The sequence below is a fragment of the Salarias fasciatus genome, chromosome 3, assembly GCF_902148845.1.
Source record: "Salarias fasciatus chromosome 3, fSalaFa1.1, whole genome shotgun sequence".
Classification (NCBI taxonomy): Eukaryota; Metazoa; Chordata; class Actinopteri; order Blenniiformes; family Blenniidae; genus Salarias; species Salarias fasciatus.
The window spans coordinates 2,607,581-2,633,597 of record NC_043747.1 but is presented as its reverse complement, the minus strand read 5'-3'; the positions used below and the strand labels follow the sequence as shown (position 1 = coordinate 2,633,597).

The following is a 26,017-nucleotide window of genomic DNA, read 5'->3' as shown; positions in this document are numbered from 1 at the left end:
GCCCGGCGCCGCCCCGCTAATCCCGGCACGCCGCCTCCAATCTGCCGCCACTTCGCCAGCGGCTAATCCCCGCCAGGCCAATGGGTTGTGCTTTTCTGGGGGCGGAGGGCGTGGAGAGCGCGGCCGGGCCGGCGGGTGGATGTGGACGTCACTCCTCCATCCCGCCGCGCCGCACGCCGTTAATCTGTGACGTAACGGGATTTACAGCGGGAGCGCCCGCCCTGGCTGCTTCGAGACCCGTCCTTCACCTGCTCAGGAGGCGTTTGAGCTTCCAGATGAACGTCTTCTCATGATACCCGCTGGTTTCTGCCTTCAGACGAGCTCCTGCCACACCTCCACGGAATCTGTTCTAGAAAACACCGGACGGGGAAACGAGCTACAGAAAATGAAATGTAGGTGTGCTTGTTTCTGTTCCGGCGCTGCGGTGTGGATCTGACTGGGCTCTTCTTCACTTCCACCCGGTGAGGTTCCTCCGTCGGCTCAGAGAACCAGCGAGGCCTCGCATCAGGAAGCAGACCGGCGGCTGCCTGAGGTTTTGGGTGTTGGAGCATTAGCATCTCATTGATATGCAGCTGCTTGCTTTCCTGTGTGTATTCTGGTCTCATGTGTGAAAGAGGAGCATTGTGGGCCGCGTGTGTCAGGGTGAAGGCATCTCCAGAAGACTCCCAAAGAACCCCGTGGAGCCCCGCCGGATCTGAAGCTGCCTACAAGTACCGTAACACACAGCATAGGAAACAGGGAGGCAGCGGAGTCCAGCGCCTGAAGCTGCTGTTCCGACTGGAATTCAGTCAAAATCATAAACAGTCTGGGACTCGACGATCGGAAGAACAGAAACCTGCAGATCTGCTGATTGATGCATCGAAACATTCGTTCCGTCAAAGACTCAATAAAGAAGCCGCCTGAGCCTCTCTGTCGCCACCCGCTGGTTGCTTTTCCTCTTATTCGGTCCTCTCGGGGTATTTTTTACCCCTCAAACCGACACCGGCATTCCTCAGCCGCGAGTCGGCGGCGCTCGGCCCCGGAGCCGGCCCCGATCTAGAAAGGCCAGATGAGCGCCTGGCGGCGGCGGCGGCGTGAAATGAGGGCAGCGGCGGCTATTTTCAACGAAAAGAGACGCTTCCACATCTGCTTCCTCTGCCGCTGCCTGCAGGTTCAATCACACACGCACACACACACGCACACGCAAAAAACACACACACACACACACACACGCGGGGGCTTCTCAGTGATATACTACGCGACACGCCGACCCTCCATCACTTCCAGCGGTACGACGACTTCACCCTGAACGTTCCGACGTCCGGCGGTTTGGATCAACATTTATGAAGCAGTAAACCGAAGGAAACGACCTCTGACCTCCAGCAGCCCCACTGCAGAGAGGAGCTCCGTGCCCAGAGAGCATCACGGAGCTCCAATAACAGAGGACGGAACACCCAACACACACTCCCACTACCCTGGTTCCCTCGGGCAACATCTCCCGTCTCGCGCCGTGCAGCAGCGGCTGCAGCAGACGGGTGACGGCGGCGAGCGGCGGGAACCCGGAGGCGCTCGATACTCTGTTTCCTCGGCCTTTAAAGGAGCGCTCAGGAGAGGCGTTTCATATCTGAGGGAGCAGGAAGGTAATTATGAGCTGAAAAGAGACGGAACAAGGCAATAAAGCGAGGAAATGAAGGACCCAGATGGACAGATGTCTGAAATGGACGGGCAGAAACGAGACGTTATTCACAGCCCAGAGCTCGTTCAGCTGATTTCACCCCAGTACGGACTGAAATAACCCCAGATCCAGGACCGCCTCGGTGTTTCAGGTTAAAGGGGAACGCATGTGATGAGACAGATTAGAAAGAAACAGATTTATGAAGAGATGGGGAAGTGGACAAACGCAGTCGCTTCACAAATAAAGGCTTTAAAATATTCCCGCTCATCAGTGATCTCAGTGAGAACTCAGCCTCTGGAAGGGAACTCCACGGTTTCAGAGACGAAGGTTCCTCTTTTCTATTATTAGAACCAGAGACGCTGCTTCAGCCATCCTTCCTTTGGCTGAAAGTCAGTTTGAACCGTCCTGGTGAGGAAACTGGTCCAACAGAGTCATGATTCACAGCGAAAGGCCGTCAGAGAACCTCTGGCGTTCTGGCCAAAATCAGTGAGCCTGGTTCTGACGCGGTCCTGGTTCTGAGACTGGGACTCCAGGACCCGGCAGGTCCGTTCTGACGCCTCGTTGTTCAGTCATCATCCGCCGAGACGCCGACGGCAGGCGGAGGCGGAATCAGAGCCGCAGCCAGAGGAGAGCACTCCCACAAGGCTATTAGCACGTGTGTGTGTGTGTGTGTGTGTGTGTGTGTGTGTGAGGTGCTGATGGAGTCCAGTTTTAGTGGACTCACTTAGCAGATGCTGAGGCTGTGATTACGGCGTAGCGAGCGGCGACTCAGGGCCTCCACACACACACACACACACACACACACAGACACACACACACACACACACACACACGCACACACACACACACACACACTGAGGCCCCTCAGGTCCACCCAGAGCTCCAGACCGCCGCCGTCTCCAGAGCGACCGTCTGTCCGGGTTGCTCGTGTGACTCAGGGCGGCAGATGGCGTCTGAAGGTGGATCCACAGAACGCCAGATCACACCAACGGCGAGCGACCGGGGAGAGCGGCAACACGTTTCCCACGACTCTGAGACGGCGCTCCAACGGCGGCACCGCTCGGCAGCCACGTTCCCCCGCCAGAGCAGCTGAACCGACCCGTCAGAGCTGAAGGCTCTGCGGTTCAGACAGAGGAGCACAGAACTCCTCCTCCTCGCTGCACGGCTTCAGCTGCTGTGAGGAAATCACTGATTCCACATCAGCTGCCGCCCTGAGGACCGGTCCAGAACCTGAGACCAAGCGCTCTGAGGACCGGTCCAGAACCTGAGACCAAGCGCTCTGAGGACCGGTCCAGAACCTGAGACCAAGCGCTCTGAGGACCGGTCCAGAACCTGAGACCAAGCGCTCTGAGGACCGGTCCAGAACCTGAGACCAAGCGCTCTGAGGAGCGAGGCAGAGCCAGAGTCCAGAAACACTCAGACTCCGTCTGGAGGGGGAGGAAACGCCGCCGGAGCACGGTCCAAGGTCGAGAGAGATGCTGAGAAGCTCTTATTGTGAAACTCTGACTGTGATAATGCTGATTTTTACACCACTGATATTACTGGCTTCAGACAAGGAGGGTCAGACACAAGGGGGGGTCCGAGGACGAAAACCTCCAGACTGCAGCTCCAGCATGAGACTCGGCTGAGACTGCTCATGTGATGAAGATGGTGTAAATAGGAAGGAGGCAGGAGCAGCTGTTCAGCTGGGGGGCGGGGGGGCTTGTTTTTACCCCCCAGGGAGAAGCAGCTCCCCAGAAAGAGCTGCTCTCTTATTTATTCTCATCTCTTTGTCAGATCAGGAGCGTCAGAGAGAGGTGAAGGGCGGTCCGTTACGGATTCCAGGGGTTTTAAGATGAAGGGGTTCCTGATAATGACCGATATTGACACTTACTGATATTCACTGATATTTACTCATGTTTGCTGATGTTTCCTGATGTTTGCTGATGTTTCCTGCCATCAGCAGAACACTACGTTGACACGACTGAGACGTGAGGAGGCTTCAGGCAGCGTCCGGACTCCCCCTGCAGTGGAGCCGGCGCTGCTGTCTGCAGCATTCAGACCAGGCTCAGCTGAAACCAGGCGTCAAACCGTTTTCACAGCTTCACACACCGAGACGCTTCCTGTGAGAGCAGAGTCTCACACACACACACACACACACACACACACACACACACACACACACACACACAGCTATCGACTCCTGGACTGACTCCTGCACTCGGCTGGAGCTCCACCTGTCTCCATCAGCAGCCAACAGGAGGAGCAGACCTCCGTCCTGGATCCCAGCATGCACTGCGGTGGCTACGGGACCCCATCGGTCCACTGCAGCACCAACCCCAGCAGGCGATCAACCACGGCCCGGACGATGCTGCAGGAAACCACTGTTCTTCCACGTCGACCTGCAGAGAGGCGACAGTCCGACAGGTCGGTCCGTGACGTTACCCAGAATCCACCCTGCCTGGCGTTTCATCTGTGAGGCTTAAAGTCAAGTTTTAAACAGGATGAGGGTCAGCTGCTGGCTCAAAGAGAAGAACGACGGAAAACTTAGAGCTCAGGCCGTTACTGCAGAGTTAATTATGCCATTAATGATTTTATTATTGTTTTGGGTCATGATAGACCAACAGACCCGAGTTCCCTTCAGCATCCAATACATGCAGCCTGGCGGCATGATGCTGCCTCCTCCGTGCAGCCTGGCGGCATGATGCTGCCTCCTCCGTGCAGCCTGATGGCATGATGCTGCCTCCTCCGTGCAGCCTGGCGGCATGATGCTGCCTCCTCCGTGCAGCCTGGCGGCATGATGCTGCCTCCTCCGTGCCTCGCAGCCTGGCTGCATGATGCTGCCTCCTCCGTGCAGCCTGACGGCATGATGCTGCCTCCTCCGTGCAGCCTGGCGGCATGATGCTGCCTCCTCCGTGCCTCGCAGCCTGGCGGCATGATGCTGCCTCCTCCGTGCCTCGCAGCCTGGCGGCATGATGCTGCCTCCTCCGTGCCTCGCAGCCTGGCGGCATGATGCTGCCTCCTCCGTGCCTCAGCGCCGCTCCCCCCACTGTTGATGGAAGCTGCTTCCTGTCAGATACACTTCACTCTCTCTCTCACACACTTCTAGTTGGGGTTTATCTTCTGTCCGCCGCCAGGAAGCAGCTGACAGAGGACTTCCATCATCTTTATGGAGCGGTTGTGTCTTTATTTTCTGTGTTTGACCCTGTTCCATGCATCAGTTCGGGGTTCTGAATTTTAAACAACTTCTTGACGGCATCCCGTGTTTCTCTTGCCTTGATTGAAAACACAGCGCATGTTTGAATGACTCCTTGCAGCTCGGCTGATACAGGCGTTAAATGTGTCAGCGACCACAGGCTTCGCTTCAGAGCGCCGTTTCTCTATTTTTAGCCTCCCGTTCATCAGCTCATGTAAATCAGGCCGGATGGCGGCGGCCCGCCGCACACAGGAGCTGGCTTCCAGCCGCCGGCGGCGCGCCGAGCCGCTCGCCATGGCCTCTGCAGACCCGCCGAATCAAACCAAGACCGAGCCTTCCAGGGGCAAAAAGTCAAAGGTCACCTTTGACCTGACAGCTGGATTCTCCAAAGACGAAGTGAAAGAGAAAAAGAGAAACGAAGCGGCGTGAGGGCGGACCGGAGCTGCTCGTCTCTTCTCTACATTCCTGCTCCGTCCTCTGAACAGGCCTCCACCTGCTGCACCAGCATGCCTGAGCCTGGACGAATGAACGAAGGAACTCTACAGTAACAGTGACGTCGTTTCAAGTCCTGAAAGCCAAAAAGAAAGAATAAAGTTTTATTTTTAAAGTTTTCATTTAAATTTCCATTACTCTGAATTGAGTTTTATTTTGAAAAATGCTCCACAGCTATCTTCTTTCCTTCTTTGTTTTTTTTTTCACGCATCATTAAACTGTCGTTAAGATGATTTAAACTCTGTAATCAGGCTCACAGCTGATCGCTGTGATCAATCAGTTCAGCCGTTTTGGTTTTTTTTCAATCCCCAGTCTGGACCGACGCTGTTTGGATTTCTTATTTCACAATAACGAGCGACTGAAAGCAGCTTTAAGAGGAGTCAATCTGTCAGCAGTTACTAATTTCACCTATTAAAAGTCCATCACAGCTGCAGGTGGATTCCAGCCACAGCAGCCGCTACGTGCGCACGCCTGGCGGATAATTCCTCAAGTTGTAGTGACGAAGCGTCGGATGATTTATGGCTGATCAGAGAGATCCGGAGGAAAACCTGCAAACGTGATCGTTACCATCAGTCAGAGAGCGTTCTGCTCCTGGACGTCAGCTGAGAGGTTCTGTGGTCTGCTGGTTCTGGAGGGTCTGCTGGTTCTGGAGGGTGTGCTGGTTCTGGAGGGTCTGCAGGTTCTTAAGGGTCTGCAGGTTCTGGAGGGTCTGCAGGTTCTGGAGGGTCTGCAGGTTCTGGAGGGTCTGCAGGTTCTGGAGGGTGTGCTGGTTCTGGAGGGTCTGCAGGTTCTGGAGGGTCTGCAGGTTCTGGAGGGTGTGCTGGTTCTGGAGGGTGTGCTGGTTCTGGAGGGTCTGCTGGTTCTGTAGGGTCTGCAGGTTCTGGAGGGTGTGCTGGTTCTGGAGGGTCTGCAGGTTCTGGAGGGTCTGCTGGTTCTGGAGGATCTGCAGGTTCTGGAGGGTCTGCTGGTTCTGTAGGGTCTGCAGGTTCTGGAGGGTGTGCTGGTTCTGTAGGGTCTGCAGGTTCTGGAGGGTCTGCTGGTTCTGGAGGATCTGCAGGTTCTGGAGGGTCTGCTGGTTCTGTAGGGTCTGCAGGTTCTGGAGGGTCTGCTGGTTCTGTAGGGTCTGCTGGTTCTGGAGAGTCTGCTGGTTCTGGAGGGTCTGCAGGTTCTGGAGGGTCTGCTGGTTCTGGAGGGTCTGCTGGTTCTGGAGGGTCTGCTGGTTCTGGAGGGTCTTGTGGTGTTCCTGTCCTCCCTGGACCGGGTATTTACCTGCCACATTCCCCCGGCGCCGCTGCAGGTCGGGCTGAGTCACCGGCGGCGAGCAGCAGTGTTTTCTTTAGTGAGTCAGCTGGACGGCCGCCGCTCTGCCCGGACTGAAAGGAGCCTCTGTTCCAGCGGCGGTGGCGGCGGCGGCAGCAGCAGCGGCGGCGGCGGCGAGCGGCCGGCGCTGGCAGCGCTGAGCGGACCAGGAAATGTGATCTAATGTGAGCCTGAGGCCAGGGCCCGGCGCTAATTGAATCTTCTCTGTGGGATTAAGGAGGAGAAGTGATCGCACGGACGAGGCGCTAATCCTGCACGGCCGGTGTCCAACACAAGAGGACACCGGTCTGATTCCGGTGAGCCGCGGTGGTTCTGGTCTCTGTGAGCCGTGACGCCGCTGGACGGCGGACCGAGGAGGGACAGAGGTCTGCGTCTGTTTCTCCTGGAGCCTGAAGGGAACTCCCGACACCCCGGCCTAACGGGATCCGCCCCGCCCTGTGACCGGCTGGCGTCCCAGCTCGGGGAGCGGCGGGGGAACCCTGGGACCAGGAGGGTCTCGAACCCTGACCCCGGCCTCTGGACTCCCAGCTGTGGCGTCTCCAGCAGCCGCCGGGCTCTTCGACAGATGCGTGGCTGTGACGTACGAGCGAGGCAGCGGAGGACCTAATCCCCGGCGCTGCCGGTGGGAGGAGGCGCACGGGAGGACGGGATTATAAACCCTGGATTACACACTTAAAACACAAATCTGCTGCTGGATCTGGAGCGGGGTTCCGCTCCGCCGGCCTGGGCGTGCAGCGCGTGGAGGGGAAACACTTCACTGAGGCTTGGCGGCGGATTGAACAGATCGCGTCAGGTTGGATCCGGCTGCGATCGCAGACGTGCTCGTTCACGTAACGAACACACGAGGACAGGAACAATGTCTGGAGGTGTTCAAAACTCTGGACAATTCCACCTGCTCTGTGGAGGTGTGTAAACCCAATAGCTGAGCTCCTGATCGGGTCGTGGAGGGAAACGCTCTCAGAACTGAAGCCGTGATCTGAAGCGCTGACCGGAGGAGCTGAAGGCGGCAGAGCGGCAGCTGGAACGGAGGTCTGAACAGAGCCTTCAGAGACTTCCTGTTCCCACAGCAACACGTCCTCCCGACGCCCACGGCCGCCATTAGAATGTAAACCACGCTGCGAGCAAAGCATCCCCTCGGCCCAGACGCTCTCAGCTGCGACAGTTATAAATACGAACCCTCAGCGAGTAGAAGGTCTTCCAGGAGGGACCGGTCTGTAGACCAGATCCTGGTAACGAGACGGGGCAGAGTCCTGCTGGAGGGATGGAGGACGCATTGATCCCGTCCATCACTGTGCTTCAGCTTCGATCCGCTTCTGTCTGCTGACTTCCTTCTGACCGATGAGGAGATCAGAAAACCGCTACAGAAAACCAATTGGTGTTATTTACTGGTAGCATAAAGGGCGGCGTGTGGTCTCCAGCAGGTGAGACGGTCGGACATGAAGCAGTGAAGGACAGCCGGACGCCTCTGATGGGAGACGAGTGTTCCTCTGCTCAGACTGGCTTTAGAGGGGACGGACGACGGACCCGAGCCCAGCACTGTGAAACACTGTTAGCCAAACCGCAGACGGCGTGGAGCACGAGCCGCCACCGCCAGCCCCGACTGGGATCCAGCTGGGTCCAGCTCCTCTCCACTCGGCCATCCCTCCCTCCTCACGTCATTCCTTCCTCTGCAGCTTCTCCCGTTCAGCCTTCGTTCATCCTGACTCTATCTCATATTTTCTGCTCTTCACGGCTCTGCTTCCCCAACATGCACATCCAGGAGGGAGTGAAGGCTCAACATCTGGCACCATGGAAACACAACCAACAAACATCCTGGGTGTAACGCTGGAAAGTCCTGGAGTCAACAGGTTTAACATGTCAGCTGATCAACAGCGCGAGTTAGAGACTGGCGACCATTTAAAGGTCTCAAACCTCTTCAGTCTACAGAGCTCAGCGGACGACGAAAAAGTCTGAAGACAGCTCTATCAGTCTGATCAAAATATCTCAGCATCAACTGAAATCTGCCTTCTTTAAAGGAAAAAGTAATGTAAAGAACCAAACAGCTGGTTTCAACCAGCTCAGGATCCATTTATCAGCCCAATCGAGCATTTCCAGCATGGAAACAGAGCTGACACAGCGGTTCTACCCCCAGGAGAATAAATCCGCTGTTGAAGTCTGCTGCTCAGAGTCCAGGAGGTTCCAGGGACGACAGATCCCTGATTTCATCCTCCAAACATGAAATGCAGTGTGGGAGGGGGGGCAATAAATCAAGGCTCAGCGCCAGGAGCGTCCCTCCGAGGGATCAGGATCAGTCCTGAAGTCCTGAGACGAACGGTCCTCCTCCCACACGTCAGGACAGCTCCAGCAACTCCATCAGCGACGGAGCCAGTGGAGGAAAAATAAAGAAAAAGCCAGGGCGGAACACTGTGGAGGGGGTTCTGTGACGGGGGTGAGGTGTACCGGGGTCTGGACCACATTGTGTGCAGAACCCACTGGAACCGCTGCACTCTCATCTCCACCAGGAGGACGGTGATTCCTGCAGGACGAAGCAGCGGGGGGGGGGGGGGGGGGGGGGGGGGGTCCCGTCGACTCGGGCTGCAGAGCACAGCAGCGCTGCACGGATCCATGAACCTCGCTCGCCTGGGGGGGGGAACGGCGCTTCCAGAGCCTCGCGCTAAGAGTGGAGGGACCCAGCATCTCTCACAGGTCATTAAGACGTTCACTCTTCACCCTCAGCGCCCGCAGAACGAGCCATGAACCCCTGAGCCAGAGGCCCAAGGCTCTTCTGGGAAGATCCTCCTTCCCGGGCCGGGGACGGACCACAGAGCAGGAGCAGGTCTCCACAGAGGGCTGGAGGACTGACCCGGTCTGCTCGCCGGGACCGGGCCGGCGGTTTATTAAGGCGCTGGAGGACGGCGCTGGACGGCGCCGCCGCTGACAGACAAAGAAACCCTAATTAAGGCCGTCAGCTGGTCTCTCCAGAGGCCGGCCTACTTGGCTAAATGAGGATCCAGAATAAAGCTCAAAGGGAATACTCCACTTTATGCACAGGTTTCAAAGGGATGTGAGGACGGCGCGGGGCTGGGGGGGTGTCGGGGGGGGAGGGTCTTTCAGCGTCCTCCTGATGCAGATACAAAGAGGAGCTTCGGTACCTGAGGAGCCCGGCTGCTCACCTGAGCCTCGGCCAAGATCCGGCTGAACTGAGTTCCTGATGGCTGCTGGGTGCCAGCCCACCGCCGCCGTTCATCTAACGCATGCTTCATATCCCGCTTTCCTTCAGCCCCCCTCATCATTCTTTCAGCGGCTCATCCATCAGCGCAGTTCGTCCGAGCCGGAGTGGAAATCACATTAATTACATCAGGAAAAGAACAACAACCGAGGACCGAAGCCAGGAGAGAGCGATCAGAGCTGGCGGGTGATTGATGGGGGAACCGGGCGGGCCGGAGATGAAGCCCCCTCTGGTCCCGGGCCGGGGAGTCCTCAGCTCCGCCGACAGCTGCTCCGCTCCAGACCGGCCTGCTTCGGGGTTTCATGCGCCCTGCTGGAGCTCTGATCAGATATTTTTAGCTCCCTGCGAGCAGCTGTGCATCGCTAGCCAGAGGAGGGAATCTGGGGTGAATTATTACAAACAGTACAGACACTTCATGGCCCTGATCTTCATCTCCGGGCTCTGACTCGACTTCACCGTGGTCTTCTGGACTGACTGAGAAACCGGGTTTCTGCTTCAGGAGGAACCACGGTCCAAACAGGAACTCAGCTGTGCGATGGGTGAAGGGAAGCCGCCGGGCCGCCTCCAGCGCCTCGCTCGCTCTGACAGGAGCTAAACTGAGCGTGTCGTCGCTGCTCGCTTCGCTGCATCGCTGCGTTTCTGAGTCCTGCAGGTGAGAACCAGCCACAGGGGCTCGTGTCTTACAGGAACCGGATACCGTCTGTTACTGAGCAGCGACTGGAAGCTGTGAAGCTTTGGGTCTTTAGAGGATCCCGATGAGCCCAGCTCAGCAGTCAGTCTGCAGACTGAGGAGCCTCAGCAGCTCCGGGTTCTCCAGCTCAGCGCTTTCCTTCCATCCATTTGTGGTCAGTTCTTTTCTTTTTTTAAACGCTCGGTGTGATTTAGAGCCGTCTGCTGTCAAACAGCGGCCGCGGATTTAATCAGGGAATCTGAGCTCCGAACATGGAAAGTCATAAATCCAATCGGCGCTCGGCTCCCCGGTCAGTTCCTGCTCTCACTGCTTTTCAGGGATACGAGCAGAGATCTGGACTAACGGGAAGTCCAGACCTCTGACTGAAACCTTCCCAAACCCACAGCGATGATCTGCAGAAAAGAGACGCTCGTCCTCAGCACTGTGACGGAACATCAACCAGGACGACGGTTCGGACTGCAGGGAAGCCTGAAGGAGGGTTCTGACCTCGAGGAGCCAGCCGGACCTGAAGAATCCTCTCAGGTTATCAGAGTTGGAGCAGGAGGTTTCACACATCGATGTTTCTGGACCCTGCTGGGCCATTTTCCCCATGTCGGCCTGAAAATGTCTATTTTTCACATGAAGTCAGCTGCCAGGAGAAGTCATTTATTCCTCCACACTCGGAGCGATCCTGGACGACGGAGCCCAGAGCAAACCTGTGGAAAACTGCAGAACTCCAGCCAAACCCAAAACGCTCCAGAACCGCCGGTTCCTGCTCCCGAGCAGCTCTGGGTCTGATTCAACAACGATCCTCTCTTTCTGTGAAAGCCAGAGAACGACCCCATGAACCCCGCTGCTCACCAAACCAGGACCAGGTCTGCTGACAGAGTCCAGTTCACACACTGAACACATCACCAGCAGCCAGACTGATCCGTCTGGTTTCGTTCAGATCACGGGTTTGAACAGAGGAAGGAAACCAGGTCCAGGAGCTGGACTCAAACCAGGGACGCTGCTGCGAAACACTCCTCCACTGCACATCATAGGGATGGTCCCGGATTCCGTACTTTTATAGGTACCGGCTGATTTCCGTTGGTACTACTGAGTACCGAATCACGCAAAATCAAACGGCACCATGTTTCAGTACCTGAACTCGTCCCTGTGACTGTGAGGGAAGAGTAGGGAATTTTCCACCCTGCACCTGAAAACAGCATTGCAAAGATGTCAGTAGCTAGCATGTCAACAAAGCACGGCTCCACTCTTCAATAAGGTGTTGATTACGCTCTCTGTGGCGGGAGAACTTCTAATCAGGAAGCTCCTGGTTAAGAACAAGATTTATCTCCAGGCTGAGGAGGGACCAGGCTCAGCTCTACAGCTACAACTCCTGCATTCAGCACCGTTAGCACGCTAGCATCGCTAAGCCCGCTAGTGGCCATTAGCAAGCTAGCATCAATTAGCAACTTGTCATCTGCAGTGAGCAACAACAAATAAACATTTATTACCTCATAAACACACAAAAGTAGCAGAAACGGGGACCGTTGAGCACCGGCACTGATTCCCAGGTACCGGGTACTGGTACTGGATTTGCTGTAGTGTGAACGGTACCCGTCCCTAATCATCACTGATGCCTTTTTCCTCCAAATAAAACAGTCATTCGTGATATATGAGAACATGGAAAGTCTAACCACACGTTGGTGAACAGGTCATGGCAGCATGTGAGGACCAGTTTCCCCTGACCCAGGGTCCTGGGGGTCCCAGGGTGACAGAGTACCAGGGGTCCAGCGGTCCACCACAGGTCTGAGGGCTCATGGTCCAAGGAGTTTAAAGTCTGAGAAACATTTAGAGCTGCACAAAAGACACCACTGAATCTGCAGGCAGGATGCGGCGCCGTGCAGGAGCGTGCACGGCGTCCCTCCGCCGTGCAGGAGCGTGCACGGCGTCCCTGGGCTGATCCTGTCTGTGGTGCCTGGCATTAGCGGGCCGCTGTGTAAATGGCGTGTTGAGCCGGGACGTGAGCCGCTAAGCCTCCTGCTGCACGGCACACACACCTCTGATGGACTCCTTTATTTAGCCGCGCTCTGCGAGTGTGTCAGCGGGGATTACGGTACCCCCGCCTGGACGTGAACCCCGGGGGGGTCACGGGGTCGGGTCGTACCCCCGCTTGTTTCCGAGCTTAGAGCCGCCATAAAAAGCAGCCGATGAGCCGCTCGCCGCCGCCGCTCGCCGCCGCCGCTCAGCGCTCGCTGCTCATTGTTTATCTGGGCGCACGGCTCGGCAGCGCGCACAATTACCCATCAGCATGGAGGATACTTCCACTGCCGCGTTACCCCCACACGCTATATTTAGCCGGCCACCTCTTTGTTTCCATGGGAATGAAGAGTTCATGGTGAGCAGGGGTGGGGGGGTGGGGGGGGGGGTGGGGGGGGGTATTTTCCAGAAGCGGAGCAGAGGCAGAATGGCCGTGGCGCCGGGCGGCTTTCCCTCGGCCTGCTGGGGTTTGTCCAGCCATCGTTTCCACTCAGCCGGGTCCAAGCATCAGCAGGTCTGCCCCAGTTTCCCCGGCTGCCGGCGGCGGCGGCGAGCCGCATCTGGACAAAGCTCTTTTATCACGGCCGGCACGAAAAATCTAAGAACACGACCCGGGAGACCAGGCCCGGGCGGCGCTGTGGCGCAGTGGACGGCCGGCTCATTCACTGCCAGACGGCGGTGGGATCAGAAGACCTGCAACCCGGATATCTGCAGACTGGGTGGCTGAGGTGGGCTCCTCTGGTTTTGCAGGACTGACTGGGCCTTCCAGAGGTCGTGACCTCCTCTGGCCTCCAGCTCAGGTGTTTCCACGTCTCAGCGGTGCAGAGCCGTCCAGCGGCTCCACAGACCATCTGCTCTCAGCACAATCACAGGAAGTGGCGCCAGGAGGCGGCCGGCGGCGCAGGAAGCCGGCGGCAGATGGCTCGATGTCTCCGAGGCCACGTGGTCCGACGGGGCTCCGGGTCCGGGACTCCACTCCACTGCTGGGTCCACCTCCAGGACCCGGACAGCACCGGTCCCTGACGGGGGCTGCTGGGTAGGATACCTTCACCTCCCGTCAAACATGAAGCACTGGCTCTTGATTTTCTGTTGCTGCTTCTTGTTGCTGTTCATGAGGATTTAACTCTACTGAACTGTCTGATCTCGGTTTGCGGCGGCGAGGCTCATCTCGTCCGACGGCTGCTTGGCAACCCGTCAGCGGCGAAGCGAGGAGGAAGAGACCGAGCCGAACAGCCAGAGCGCCAAAAGCCCGTCATTTTCAAAATGTCAAAGACTCTGCCTCGTCGAGTTCTTCTCATTTAGCTCCTCTCCTCTCTGAAGACTTCTTAAAACCCAACTTTACTATGAACAGAAGGCAGGGTGGAGGAAACTAATGCTCAAATGACCAAATATAGTCAACAACCAATGAAGCGCTGTAATTTGACACCAGTTCATAAGGCTTTGCAAGGCTCATATAAGGAAAAAATATAGAAAACAAGATGAGACGAGATGTTTACTGACAGCATGGAGTATAATGACTGGCTCTCTTTAAAGAAAGGTCTTGATTCATGAAAGTAACGGCTGAAGACGTCGATTGGTTTCTTCAGTTTCACACATGCAATCAAAACAGAGGGAGAAGAGGAGCGACTGTCTAAAAGCAGTGAAATAAGAAGGAAAGCTGGTCTTTGATGTGGAGTCTGGGCAGAAGCAGGACGGTCCTGCTGCTCAACGTCAGCGTTTCCTCACTGGCTTCATGAGAAGCACCTGGCTCCACGCTCCGTCAGGTGACGGAGGCATTCAGCCACCACCTGCTGCCCTTCCAGAGACCCCCCCCCCCCCCACCCGCCCCCCCAGAACAAACAGCACTCCACCATGAGCCCAAACCGCCGTTCCTCTTTCAGAGGTTCTCTCATTGTTCACTTCCAGATGAAAACCACAGAAGACATCAGGCTGAGGAAATCCCCCCCGTCCCCCGCCCCTCCCCCCCCCCCCCCCCCCCCCCCCGCCCCTCCCCCCATCCCCCCGTCCCCCGAGACGCCTCGTCTGGACGGTAAACTGATCTCTTTCTCTTTGAGAGCCGCATCTGTTCAGGGAACAACAACTAAATTTAACTCAAGATGCTTCAATCAGGCTGAAACCCACAACTCTAGACTAATATAAGATACCAGGTCCAGCCTGCACAGATAGAGCATCTTCCTCCTCTAGTCCAGATTATAGAGCATCTTCCTCCCACTAGTCCAGATTATAGAGCATCTTCCTCCTCTAGTCCAGATTATAGAGCATCTTCCTCCCTCTAGTCCAGATTATAGAGCATCTTCCTCCTCTAGTCCAGATTATAGAGCATCTTCCTCCCTCTAGTCCAGATTAAAGAGCATCTTCCTCCTCTAGTCCAGATTATAGAGCATCTTCCTCCCTCTAGTCCAGATTAAAGAGCATCTTCCTCCTCTAGTCCAGATTATAGAGCATCTTCCTCCCTCTAGTCCAGATTATAGAGTATCTTCCTCCCTCTAGTCCAGATTATAGAGCATCTTCCTCCTCTAGTCCAGATTATAGAGCATCTTCCTCCCTCTAGTCCAGATTATAGAGCATCTTCCTCCTCTAGTCCAGATTATAGAGCATCTTCCTCCCTCTAGTCCAGATTAAAGAGCATCTTCCTCCCTCTAGTCCAGATTATAGAGCATCTTCCTCCCTCTAGTCCAGATTATAGAGCATCTTCCTCCCTCTAGTCCAGATTATAGAGCATCTTCCTCCCTCTAGTCCAGATTATAGAGTATCTTCCTCCTCTAATATCCAGATTATAGAGCATCTTCCTCCCTCTAGTCCAGATTATAGAGCATCTTCCTCCTCTAACATCCAGATTATAGAGCATCTTCCTCCCTCTAGTCCAGATTATAGAGCATCTTCCTCCCTCTAGTCCAGATTATAGAGCATCTTCCTCCCTCTAGTCCAGATTATAGAGCATCTTCCTCCTCTAATATCCAGATTATAGAGCATCTTCCTCCTCTAATATCCAGATTATAGAGCATCTTCCTCCTCTAACATCCAGATTATAGAGCATCTTCCTCCTCTAACATCAAGATTATAGAGCATCTTCCTCCTCTGACATCAAGATTATAGAGCATCTTCCTCCTCTAATATCCAGATTATAGAGCATCTTCCTCCTCTAACATCCAGATTATAGAGCATCTTCCTCCTCTAACATCAAGATTATAGAGCATCTTCCTCCTCTGACATCCAGATTATAGAGCATCTTCCTCCCTCTAGTCCAGATTATAGAGCATCTTCCTCCTTTAGCATGAGATTATAGAGCATCTTCCTCCTCTAACATCCAGATTATAGAGCATCTTCCTCCTCTAACATCCAGATTATAGAGCATCTTCCTCCTCTAACATCCAGATTATAGAGCATCTTCCTCCTTTAGCATGAGATTATAGAGCATCTTCCTCCTCTGGCCAGCTGTTCAACTGTTAATCCCAGGTGGGATGAAGCACACACCCAGCATTTCCTGACCTGCTCACCATCGTGTGTGTTCAGAAGGTAAAGACGGCGGTCGGTGAGCCACAGACGAATCACTGCCAGACCCCGGCGGTAACCGGCGGCGTCAGTGTCACTCTGACAGGAATGGAAACCAAAAGTGGCGCCGGACGGAGCCGCGCTGCGGGCGGCGGTTAAAGCGGACCCCCCTCCGTCCGAGGCGTGAGAATCCAGCACAGTCACGACAAAACAGGAAGTGGGTTTGAGGTTCAGCGCCGCGCCGAGCGGCGGACACACTCACCCCGGGCCGACAGCTTCTTGGTGTTGATGATCTTGGCGGCGTACTCCTGTCCAGTGGAGATCTTCATGCAGCGCCGCACCACGGAGAACGCCCCCCTGCGGGACACGGGGGACAGGTCAGAGGACGGAGTGTCCACATGTCCAGGCTCAGCCTGCTGGCTCAGAAGCTCAGAACCAGTCCTGGAGAACCAACTGCTGCTGGCTATTCAACGTGTTCTAATGGGTCGTTTGTTGTATCCGGATACAACGAGCCAGCCAAGTCCAGCTGTTCTGGATCCATAAAGAACATCGAGGAGAAAGCAGCTCGGGAAGATTCCAACAAAACCAGATCTGATGAAGCTTCATGAAGTTTAACTCCAGTTCAGAACAGAGAGCAGTTTATTACACTGAACCTGTTTGTGTTCCTGATTTTAACAGTTTTGTTCTTTTCAAGCTTTTTTTGTTTGCAGTTTTGGAATTTTAGCTGTTTTACCTCTTTTTAGACAGTTTTCTCTGCTTTCTTTCTGTCGTATTTCATTTCCTTATGTTAGAAATTGAAGATATTTCAGAGTTTTTAAGCTGTTCTGTCATTTTTCCCCCATTTCTTGCAGTTTTGTTGTTTTTCCCAGTTTCACTTGAACCTTTTTTGAATCCCTTTTGAACCAAGAGTGACGAATCATATAATTTAACTGATTTTTAAATTATGCTTATTCACATATCACGTGGTGAAGCTTCATGGAGCCGCTGCAGAGGGACTGGAGAGCCACATGTGGCTCCAGAGCCGCAGGTTGAACACCCCTGATATGCAGGATCAGCAGCAAGCTAAATAAGGTGCACACAGAGACCGGACTGGTCCACGATAAATGGCGTTACACTAGAATCACACATCTAGAAACCCACACTCCACCTCATTTCCACACTGCAGCCACCGCTCACTCTAGAACTACCAGGAGAACCTGGACCGGGACCAGGACCAGACCCTGGAACACCTTGCTGTGTTCTGGCCGGAATGTGGAACAGCTGTGATGCTCTCATGTCGCAGCCGGGCGAACATAACGGATTAAAAACCTTTTACACTTTGATGAGTCTGTAAAGCAAGAATTAACGGGGATCTGGTGGAAGTGGGTGAAACCAGGTCCCGACCAGGCTCCCTGCTGAATCCGAGCTTCGTTCCAGACAACAGAACATTCTGCCAACATGTCCGAACAGGAACCCGGAGAGGCAGCCCGGAGGCGGCCTGGGCCCAGGAGCTGACCTGGTCCAGGTCCAGACACGCCCTCAGGTGCAGGACCTGCTGCTCACTCCACAAATATGCGGCCCGACATGTAAACGACACGCGCTCCGGACTGAGTCCTCCTGCTCTTCACCGTCTTGTTTTTGGAATTCACTCCGGATCAGGTTGCGGAGCAAGAGCCACACCTTCCCCGGAAAGCAGAGCGCGCACACGCAACAACAAAACGCGCTAAAAGCGGGGAAAAGGCGAGCGACTGCCACCGCCTGCGGGAGGCGGGGGGAGCGGAGCGCAGCCCGGGCCCACCCTCAGCTCGCGGACGGGTGGAGGTCTCCGGCACTGGGTGGAGGTCCGCGTCACGGTCACACTCAACCTCTGTGCGCCGTGCGCTCCGGGGCGCGCCGAGGCGCGTCCCGGAGCGCATTTCCTCACGTCTCCAAACGATCACAAACTCCTGAAAAGGAGCTGACGCGCACGCGAAAACACGCAGAAAGTCACACAGCGGGAGGAGGAGAGCATAAAGTGTCGCGGTTAGTTCCAGGGAGCGTTACGCACGACAACAAGCGGACGAGACGCGGCAGCGCGCGGCAGGTACGGGGCAGGAAGGAGCCGGAGGGGTCAGGAAGGCACAGGTCGGGGCAGGTAGGGGCAGAAAGCTCAGGCAGGAATCCGCGACGTCCACCTGCGTGCCCGTCAGTCCAGAGGAAAAGCGTGCGTGACGCGCGGAGCACTCACTTGCCCAGCTCCTCGTACAGCTGGTACTCGTCGGTGAAGCGCGTGCAGGTCGTGGAAGCCATGTTCAGGTGAGACTCTCAGAAAGTGAAAGCTCCGAGCACAGATTCAGTCCGTCTCCCGCGCGCGCGTCTCTCCCACTGAAACCAAACAGTGCGTTTCCGGGCGGTCAGAGGAGGCGGGGGGCGCGCGGGGGGGGGGGGGGCGGGTGCGCTGCGCGGGGCCTGGATGCGCTCCTGCCGGCTCCGGATCGCGGACCACGGCTCGTGCTGGACTTGACAGGGACGTCGCGACCTGCTGTTGTGTTTGTCCGCCGCGCACGCACTCTGCCACACCGGGATTAGTTCAGCGCGTTACGACGCACGAGCAGCACATCCGGCCAGGCTCTTCACAATAACACTCCTCTCTCTCTCTCTCGCTCTCGCTCTTGCTCTCGCTCTGTGTGTGTGTGTGTGTGTGTGTGTGTGTGTGTGTGTGTGTGTGTGTGTGTGTGTGTGTGTGTTTAATCATCAAGAGAATAAATCCAACAGAAATCTCACAACTAAAATTGGAAAAAAAAGTTATTTATTTATTTATTTATTTATTTATTTATTTATTTATTTATTTATTTATTTATTTCCTTTTTATTTCCAACAGCCGTAAAAAATATTACAAAATAGAGTGAAAAACCTCAGGAAGTCTGGCTCCTTACCAGGAAGTATGATAGAGAAGAGGTGGATGGATGATGGATGATGGATGGATGATGGATGGATGATGGATGATGGATGGATGATGGATGGATGATGGATGATTGATGGATGGATGATGGATGTGAGTGAAGCGTTCTCCTCCTCCTGACACGGTGGAGCAGTGGTTTACGCTCTCCGCTCTGTTTGCTGTTTGAGTCCAGGTCTTCATGTTCTCCCTGTGGTTTCATCCAACAATTCAAAAGTTTAATGCAATTAAAGCATTTCTTTGTAATTATTGTTGTTGGGTTTGTATAAAAATCAGTGATGGACTTCATTAAATAATATTTCATATTAACTTGTATTCGACTTTCCTGGGGGAGATTTTACTTTGTGAAAGCAAATAATGTTTTTTTTTTCATTTAAGCAGAAAAGAAATCATGTTTTAATGAAAAGCTTCCTCCATGTTGAGAGAGAAATGTTGAAAATCTGAATTTTCTGATGAATTTCTGAACCTTTCCATTGTTTCTTATCAACATGAGTCAACCTGCAGCTCATCCAGTGTTCAGATGACCTGCTGATCAGTTATTTATTCATCTGTATTGATCGTATTCATACATTATTGCCTGGATTAGTTCATAATGAGTGTATTTCCATATTTTCTATTGCGCCTGAAGCTCTTCCTTCGCTTTGAGGTGGAGGTGAAATAGTCCCACACGGCGGATGTGGATCAGAGCTGCACTCAGGCGACACAGCGGCGCCATCTAGCGGCGGGTCTCCTCCTCACAGCTCCACGTTGATCAGACTGAAGACCGGAAACAAACCTCTGGGTCTGGCTCTTCCTCTTCCTCCTGGTGCCGGAACAGCGACGGATGAAGAGTAAAGACCTGAATCAGTCAAACCCAGTCACGGAGTCTGTATCAGTGACCTCTGACCTTCATGATACCAGCTTGATGTGATCAATGTCCCTGTTGTTCATCAGCTGCCTGCTCCCTAAACAAGCCGGTCAGGAGGCTCTGCTGGGAGGAGGCTACTCCACTGTGGTGTAATTTGACACCAGCCTCATCAGCTGTGTGAACAGAGCCCAGTGGATTCATTTCTGTAGATCCATTTGATCTAATAGATCCCTCTTCAGGATGTCTGACCTCAACTGAACTCAGATCAGTTTTTTTCAGATCATGTTTGTGATTTTGACTCGGACCCCGGCTCCACAGCTCAGAGGTCACCAAGGGGTCAACCCCGAGCAGAAAGGAGCCGACTGCCAGTTCATCCAGTGAAACACAGAAGGAAAAGTTTATTACTATCACAGCAGTGATGTACTATGGACTATACTGCTCCTATTATTGTCTTATCTAACATGCTGTGTGGAAGTGTGGCGGCGCACATATAAATCTACAGTCCATCCCATCTTCATACTACAAAAAAGCAGTAAAGATTATCAATCATAGCGACTATCACACACCAACAAATCCACTTTCCATTAAAAACCGACTGCTTAAACTAAATGGCTCAGCTAACTGAAGCACAGCAGTGATCATGTATAAAGCATATCACAGCATTCTCCCGGACTGCAGGACCTGTTCAGACCAAGACAGACCAGATATAATCTGAGGGGCGCCGCAATATTCAATAAAGTAAAGGCAAGAACAGATACTGAAGGAAATTGCACTTCAGTCAAAGGGGTGAATCTGTGGAACAGTCTGGACAAGGAATTAAAAACAGCAAAGTCTTTGAAAATATTCTGAAAATCATACAAAACAAGGGTCATTGATGAAGACACTGAAGTAGCAGACAAACCCGACAACACACATCATACAAAACTCACAACCGAGCCAAACGTTTTGTTCTGTTTTGTGTGTGTGTGTGTGTGCGTGTGTGTGTTTTAATCATTAATTAATTCACTCATTTATTCATTATTTTGTTTGTTTTTGTAATCTACTTCGCCTTACCATTTACTCTAAGTATTACTCTTCGCGGCCTCGAAAAGCGGGAGAGGAACAGAGAGGAAGGAGGACAATTTGGATGGAAAAAGAGCGGACAGGGAAAGGAAAGGGAAGAGAAAAAGGGAAGAGAGAGTGGAACAAAGAGGACGGAAAAGAACAAATGGGAATAGAAAGAAAAAAATCCAAACATAAAACGACAGGAAGGAAACGTAAAAAAAGTGACTCCGTTTGCTATGTTCTATTTGGACTGTCGTCTTGTTGTCTTGGCTCGACTTTTGTGTAAGGTTTTATGTCAACTATGTGTGTATATATGTGTATGTGCGTTTATGTATATGTATATGTATATGTCTACATCCATGTCTTACCTGCCATGTATGCTTTATGACCGTAATGAACTCTAAATCTGTGTATCTGTCGCGGTAATACCTGGTTTCCTCATGACAGTGTTCAGTCCACCTCAGAGATGAAACGAGCTTCCTGCTGTCAAGCAGTGAGAACAGCTGTGAGGAACCCGGAACCCGGAACCCGGAACCCGAGGCGCAGATGTTGTGGAACGCTTTAGACCCAGGCCTCGTGAGGTCCACCTCAGACCTGCACTCAGCCGGACCTCTAATCCCCATCAGCCGCTAATCTGCTGTAATCCAGCGAGGAGGAGGAGGAGGAGGAGGAGGAGGAGGAGCGCCGCTGGCTGCTGGCTGCTCTTCATCCTCCTCTTCATCCTCTCCTCTCTGCGATGCTGAAGGTCTTCAGAACGCTGGACTGGAGGAACCAGAACCGGATCAGGCTGCTCCGCTAACATTCACTGCTGTCATCCTGAACCAAACAGTGAAGCAAGGAGTTCATTCAGAGGGAAATCAGACCTTCTCCCGGCGGTTCCTTCTGCTCTGGGGGAGATTTTAAAGTTCAGTGTTTATTCTCTAATGTTCCGCCACATTCCGGAAGGTCTCCACGGGCTCTCAGCTGAAACTGTGACGAGAAGTGAAAAGTTCTTCCTCCTGGAGTTCCAGGTGGAGGAGGAGAACGGGCTTCAGTTTCAGTGCAGGACCACAGGGTGGCGCTGCAGTCCAGGCTCTCTGATGGCTGAACGTCCCCTGAACCACAGGGACAGAAGCTGGTCCTCCTGGAGCTGGACTGGTTTCCGTCAGGTCAGTCAGGCGGCAGGAGTTGTCTGGTTTTCAGTCAGCGGACCAGTGGGTGTTTCCACCAGGCTGAATCTAATCTGATTAACAAGACCTGGAGGAAGACCTGAAAGGGGGTCCCTGCAGGGGACTGAGGATACAGGTCAACCAGGGCCACAGGAACCGGGCCAGAGGGGGGTCTGAGGAGTCTAGAACTGGACCAGAGGAGGTCTGAGGAGTCTAGAGCCAAACTAGAGGAGTTTTGAGGAGTCTAGAACCGGGCCAGAGGGGGTCTGAGGAGTCCAGTACTGGACCACAGGAGGCCTGAGCAGTTCCTTCTTCCCTCCCTGCCTCAGATCCTGTTCCCGTCCTCCCTTCCCGGCGGATTCGAACCCGTGTCCCTCAGTGCCTCCTGTCCAGATCGCCGTCGTACCGTCGCGTCGTGACGTCCAGCGTCTAAAAAGTGCCTGGATAAGTACCGTTCATGTGTTCATCGTCCGAGTGACGCTGTGGACAAAAGGAAAAGGAAGTGACGGCGATCACCTTCCAGAAGGTTCTTATCTGCTTTGTTCAAAGCAAAAAAAAGCAAAAAATGAAAAGCTGTAAATTAGTACTAGGATATAAAGACTCTCCGCTTCCATCAAGTCTCTAACGTGAAAAAAAATTAAAGCCTTGATCTGTATAAAAAATAAAAGAAATGTGTAGAATCAGATTTTGAATTGATACCCAGTAAATGGGTCTAGTGGGAAAAAAGATATTAAAGGTGCTGTAGGCAGGATTCGGCATCTCCGCCATCTTGCTTAGGTTTACCTAAGCAAGATGGCGATGTGACCCATCTAAGATGGCGATTTGAAACCCAGCACAGCCAATCCTGTCCTGTTTTCTCTGACATCTCGCCCTTACGCAAGTTAAGCCCCTCCCAATAGAACGTGCGACGAACGCCCCTCGACCAATCATGGTTAGAGCCTCAGGGGCTCTTCTGATTGGTCAAAGATACCTGGAGCTGTCGAGATTCCTTTTCAGCTCAGAACAGAGACAGATGGAAACGCTGCGCCCTCGCGGTAGTGCAATTATGCTACACTCCTAAAGGATTATCAATGGATACTCTAACATTTAATCCAAAGAAAACACAGAAAAATTAGCATTGACTAACAAAATCCTGCCTACGGCACCTTTAACAGGAAATATAAAAGGAAGGGAAGCTAACGTTCATTTCAGATTGCTAATTTTAACCAAAAAAGCAAAATGTTAATGCTAATGCTAACCCAGTCAGTACAGACCCAGCTTCACGCTGATGATTTTCAGTCTGCTGTGAGGAAAACTGAGCTCCTTCTGGACCTATAGAGAGATGGTAAACCCCAGGAAACAGGAGTTAAGTGAAATGGTGACCATGATGTAATGCTAATGCTAACAGTTAGCTCATGAGCAGCACAGGAGACAGTCAGTCACTGTCAGTTTGTTATTAGACCAGGAGGCCTTGATCAGCTGTTCCTTTACTAGGCGCTGCTCCGGATCCTGGCCGCATGCAGCAGATGGATCATGGGAAAACACCAGAGTGACGGCAGGGCTAAAGAGAAGAATGTCTCAGTCCGAGAGGAGATGAGCGCAAACATCCAACAAGACGAATGAAGAGGAGGAGAAACATGAGGAAGTTAAAGCAGCGGTCCTGGGGAAACACAAAGTGAGGCCACATGCTGCAAACCGAGCGGCCGCACCTCTGCACCGCTGAATTGTGGGTAAAATTGCTCATTGCAGGAAATCCCCATGTCTGGACGGAGACGAGAGAGACTGTCCGTCCGGCCGACTCCGTCCAGCTCTCTCATATAAAAGTCAAGGTGCTTCAGCTGCTGAAATGCTGGATGTTTCTCACTTTTACTGCTTATTTAGGGAATCATGGGACATAAGACTTGGCTCAAACTCCAGGAAAGCAAAATAAAAAAGGAAAAACATCTCTGAAAAGTGACTGGATAAGTATCCAACCTCTTTAAAATGACTGACCTACTTCCAGCGAGGAAGAGTTTGAACGGCGTTCGCTCACCGTCTCAGCTGTTTCTGACTGAATAACCCAGTTTAGTCTGACTCTGACGAATCCAGCTCATGGTTCCTGCCAACAATCCAAGACTTTACAGTCTGACTGACGCTGACAGGAAGACAAGGACGCCTCGGTGGACGCCGCCGCGCAGGAAGCTAGCTTGTAGCTCACAGCTGCAGCCAAAAGTCACCGCTGACCTTTAAGGAAATGAATAAATTGGACAGGTACTGTAGATCACAGACATATTTAACTGTTAAATCTTTAAAATTTTGTCTTTGACCTGGTTCACAGTGTAGATGGCAAGAGAGTCGAAAACCAAACATTTACTGCAGAAAATGACTCCAATCTCAATATGAGTCCATTTTTAAAGGTGCAGCATCCAGTGCCATGCCCCTTGTTTTCCCTGCGCCCCCCCCCGGCGGCGTGGCTGTGAGGCTCGTTCGGGTCGGACCTCGTCACTGCAGCCCGGAGCCGTTTCCACTGGGTACTGGTTGTTCTGGACGCCGGCGCCTCGCTCAGGGAAAACCATGCCGTCATCCTGTTCGCTCGGGCCCGTTAGCTTCCTGTGCCATCAGCATCCAGCGTGACAGCGGCAGCCGTTTCATATGCTCACACACACACACACACACACACACACACACACACACAAACCCAAAGCCTCGACAGGCCTACCTCGTCTGAATGGAATGTCCCACATCTGCCAAGAAGCTGCGAGAGAGCAACGCCCCCAGCGAGAGCCGGCGCTCAGCGTGTTCTCAGCAGATACTGTACCGACTCGATCCCGTTGGCCGACAGCTGCTGGATCCGGGGCCGGTTTCTCTGGGAGCCCGGGCCCAGCTGAGTCACGGTTCTGCCTGTAGGTCTTGGCAGGCGGGCGGAGGGCCGGGTCCAGCTGGCTGCGCCTGATTCGGCCGATTTGCATCGGCTAAACGTTTCACGTGTTGCCACGGCCGGAGATCACAGCGTCCCACCTGATTGGTCGACCGCCGATCAGGGTCGTGCTAACGGGCGTCCTCCATGAGAGGCTGATACCACTCCGGTACAGAGGGGGGAAAAAAATCTGCTTTTTCCCATGGGAGGGAAGCTAATGCCCCTAACTGAAAGCAAATGTGAATTCCCAGAGAATCCGGGGTTTAAGTGTTCCTATGGCTCTGGGGAGGGGAAGTCCAGCGCTGAGTAATGAAAAACTCCTCTCCGCCTCGGCCAGCGTCAGCTGCCGCTGGTGAAACAAGCCTCGGTTTACACTTCAAACCAAACACTGAGTGGAGCTTCTCCAGGTGGATCCAGCCCCAACAGGAACAAGATAAACTGGACACACCGCCGGACGAGCTGAGGAGAGGCCGGCCTCCGCCGTATCGGCTCCAGCAGCTCAGCTGAATCCGGGTTGACGATGTGAGCTCAGGGCCTGGCTCTGGGGTGTGTGGTTCAGCCTGGTTCTCTGGGGTGTGTGGTTCAGCTGGTTCTGGGGTGTGTGGTTTGGCCTGGTGTGTGTGGTTCGGGCTGGTGCTCTGGGGTGTGTGGTTCGGCCTGGTGTGTGTGGTTCGGGCTGGTGCTCTGGGGTGTGTGGTTCGGCCTGGTTCTGGGGTGTGTGGTTCGGCCTGGTTCTGGGGTGTGTGGTTCGGGCTGGTGCTCTGGGGTGTGTGGTTCAGCTGGTTCTGGGGTGTGTGGTTCGGGCTGGTGCTCTGGGGTGTGTGGTTCGGCCTGGTTCTGGGGTGTGTGGTTCGGCCTGGTTCTGGTGTGTGTGGTTCGGGCTGGTGCTCTGGGGTGTGTGGTTCGGCCTGGTTCTGGGGTGTGTGGTTCGGCCTGGTTCTGGGGTGTGTGGTTCGGGCTGGTGCTCTGGGGTGTGTGGTTCGGCCTGGTGTGTGTGGTTCGGGCTGGTGCTCTGGGGTGTGTGGTTCGGCCTGGTTCTGGGGTGTGTGGTTCAGCCTGGCTCTGGTTTGTGGTTCAGCCTGGCCCTGGGGTGTGTGGTTCAGCCTGGTTCTGGTGTGTGGTTTCGCCTGGCCCTGGGGTGTGTGGTTCG

General features: G+C 53.9%; 1 protein-coding gene across 5 annotated transcripts in view; it reads right to left on the bottom strand.

Annotated features, from left to right (window-relative positions):
* The window catches only part of camk2d1 (calcium/calmodulin-dependent protein kinase (CaM kinase) II delta 1), a 59,068-nt gene that overhangs the window by 31,846 nt on the left and 1,205 nt on the right, over positions 1–26,017 (bottom strand). For 3 of the 5 annotated variants that reach the window (XM_030086890.1, XM_030086905.1, XM_030086897.1), the window contains exons 1-2: positions 18,243–18,571; positions 16,299–16,393 (exon numbers count right to left, since the gene is read on the bottom strand). In XM_030086890.1, coding sequence (XP_029942750.1) covers positions 16,299–16,393; positions 18,243–18,304 — 157 coding nt within the window. In that variant the 5' untranslated portion in view covers positions 18,305–18,571. Of the gene's footprint in view, positions 1–16,298; positions 16,394–18,242; positions 18,572–18,639; positions 18,648–26,017 lie in introns of those variants that run through there. The other 2 variants (XM_030086883.1, XM_030086913.1) reach the window with 2 other exon arrangements.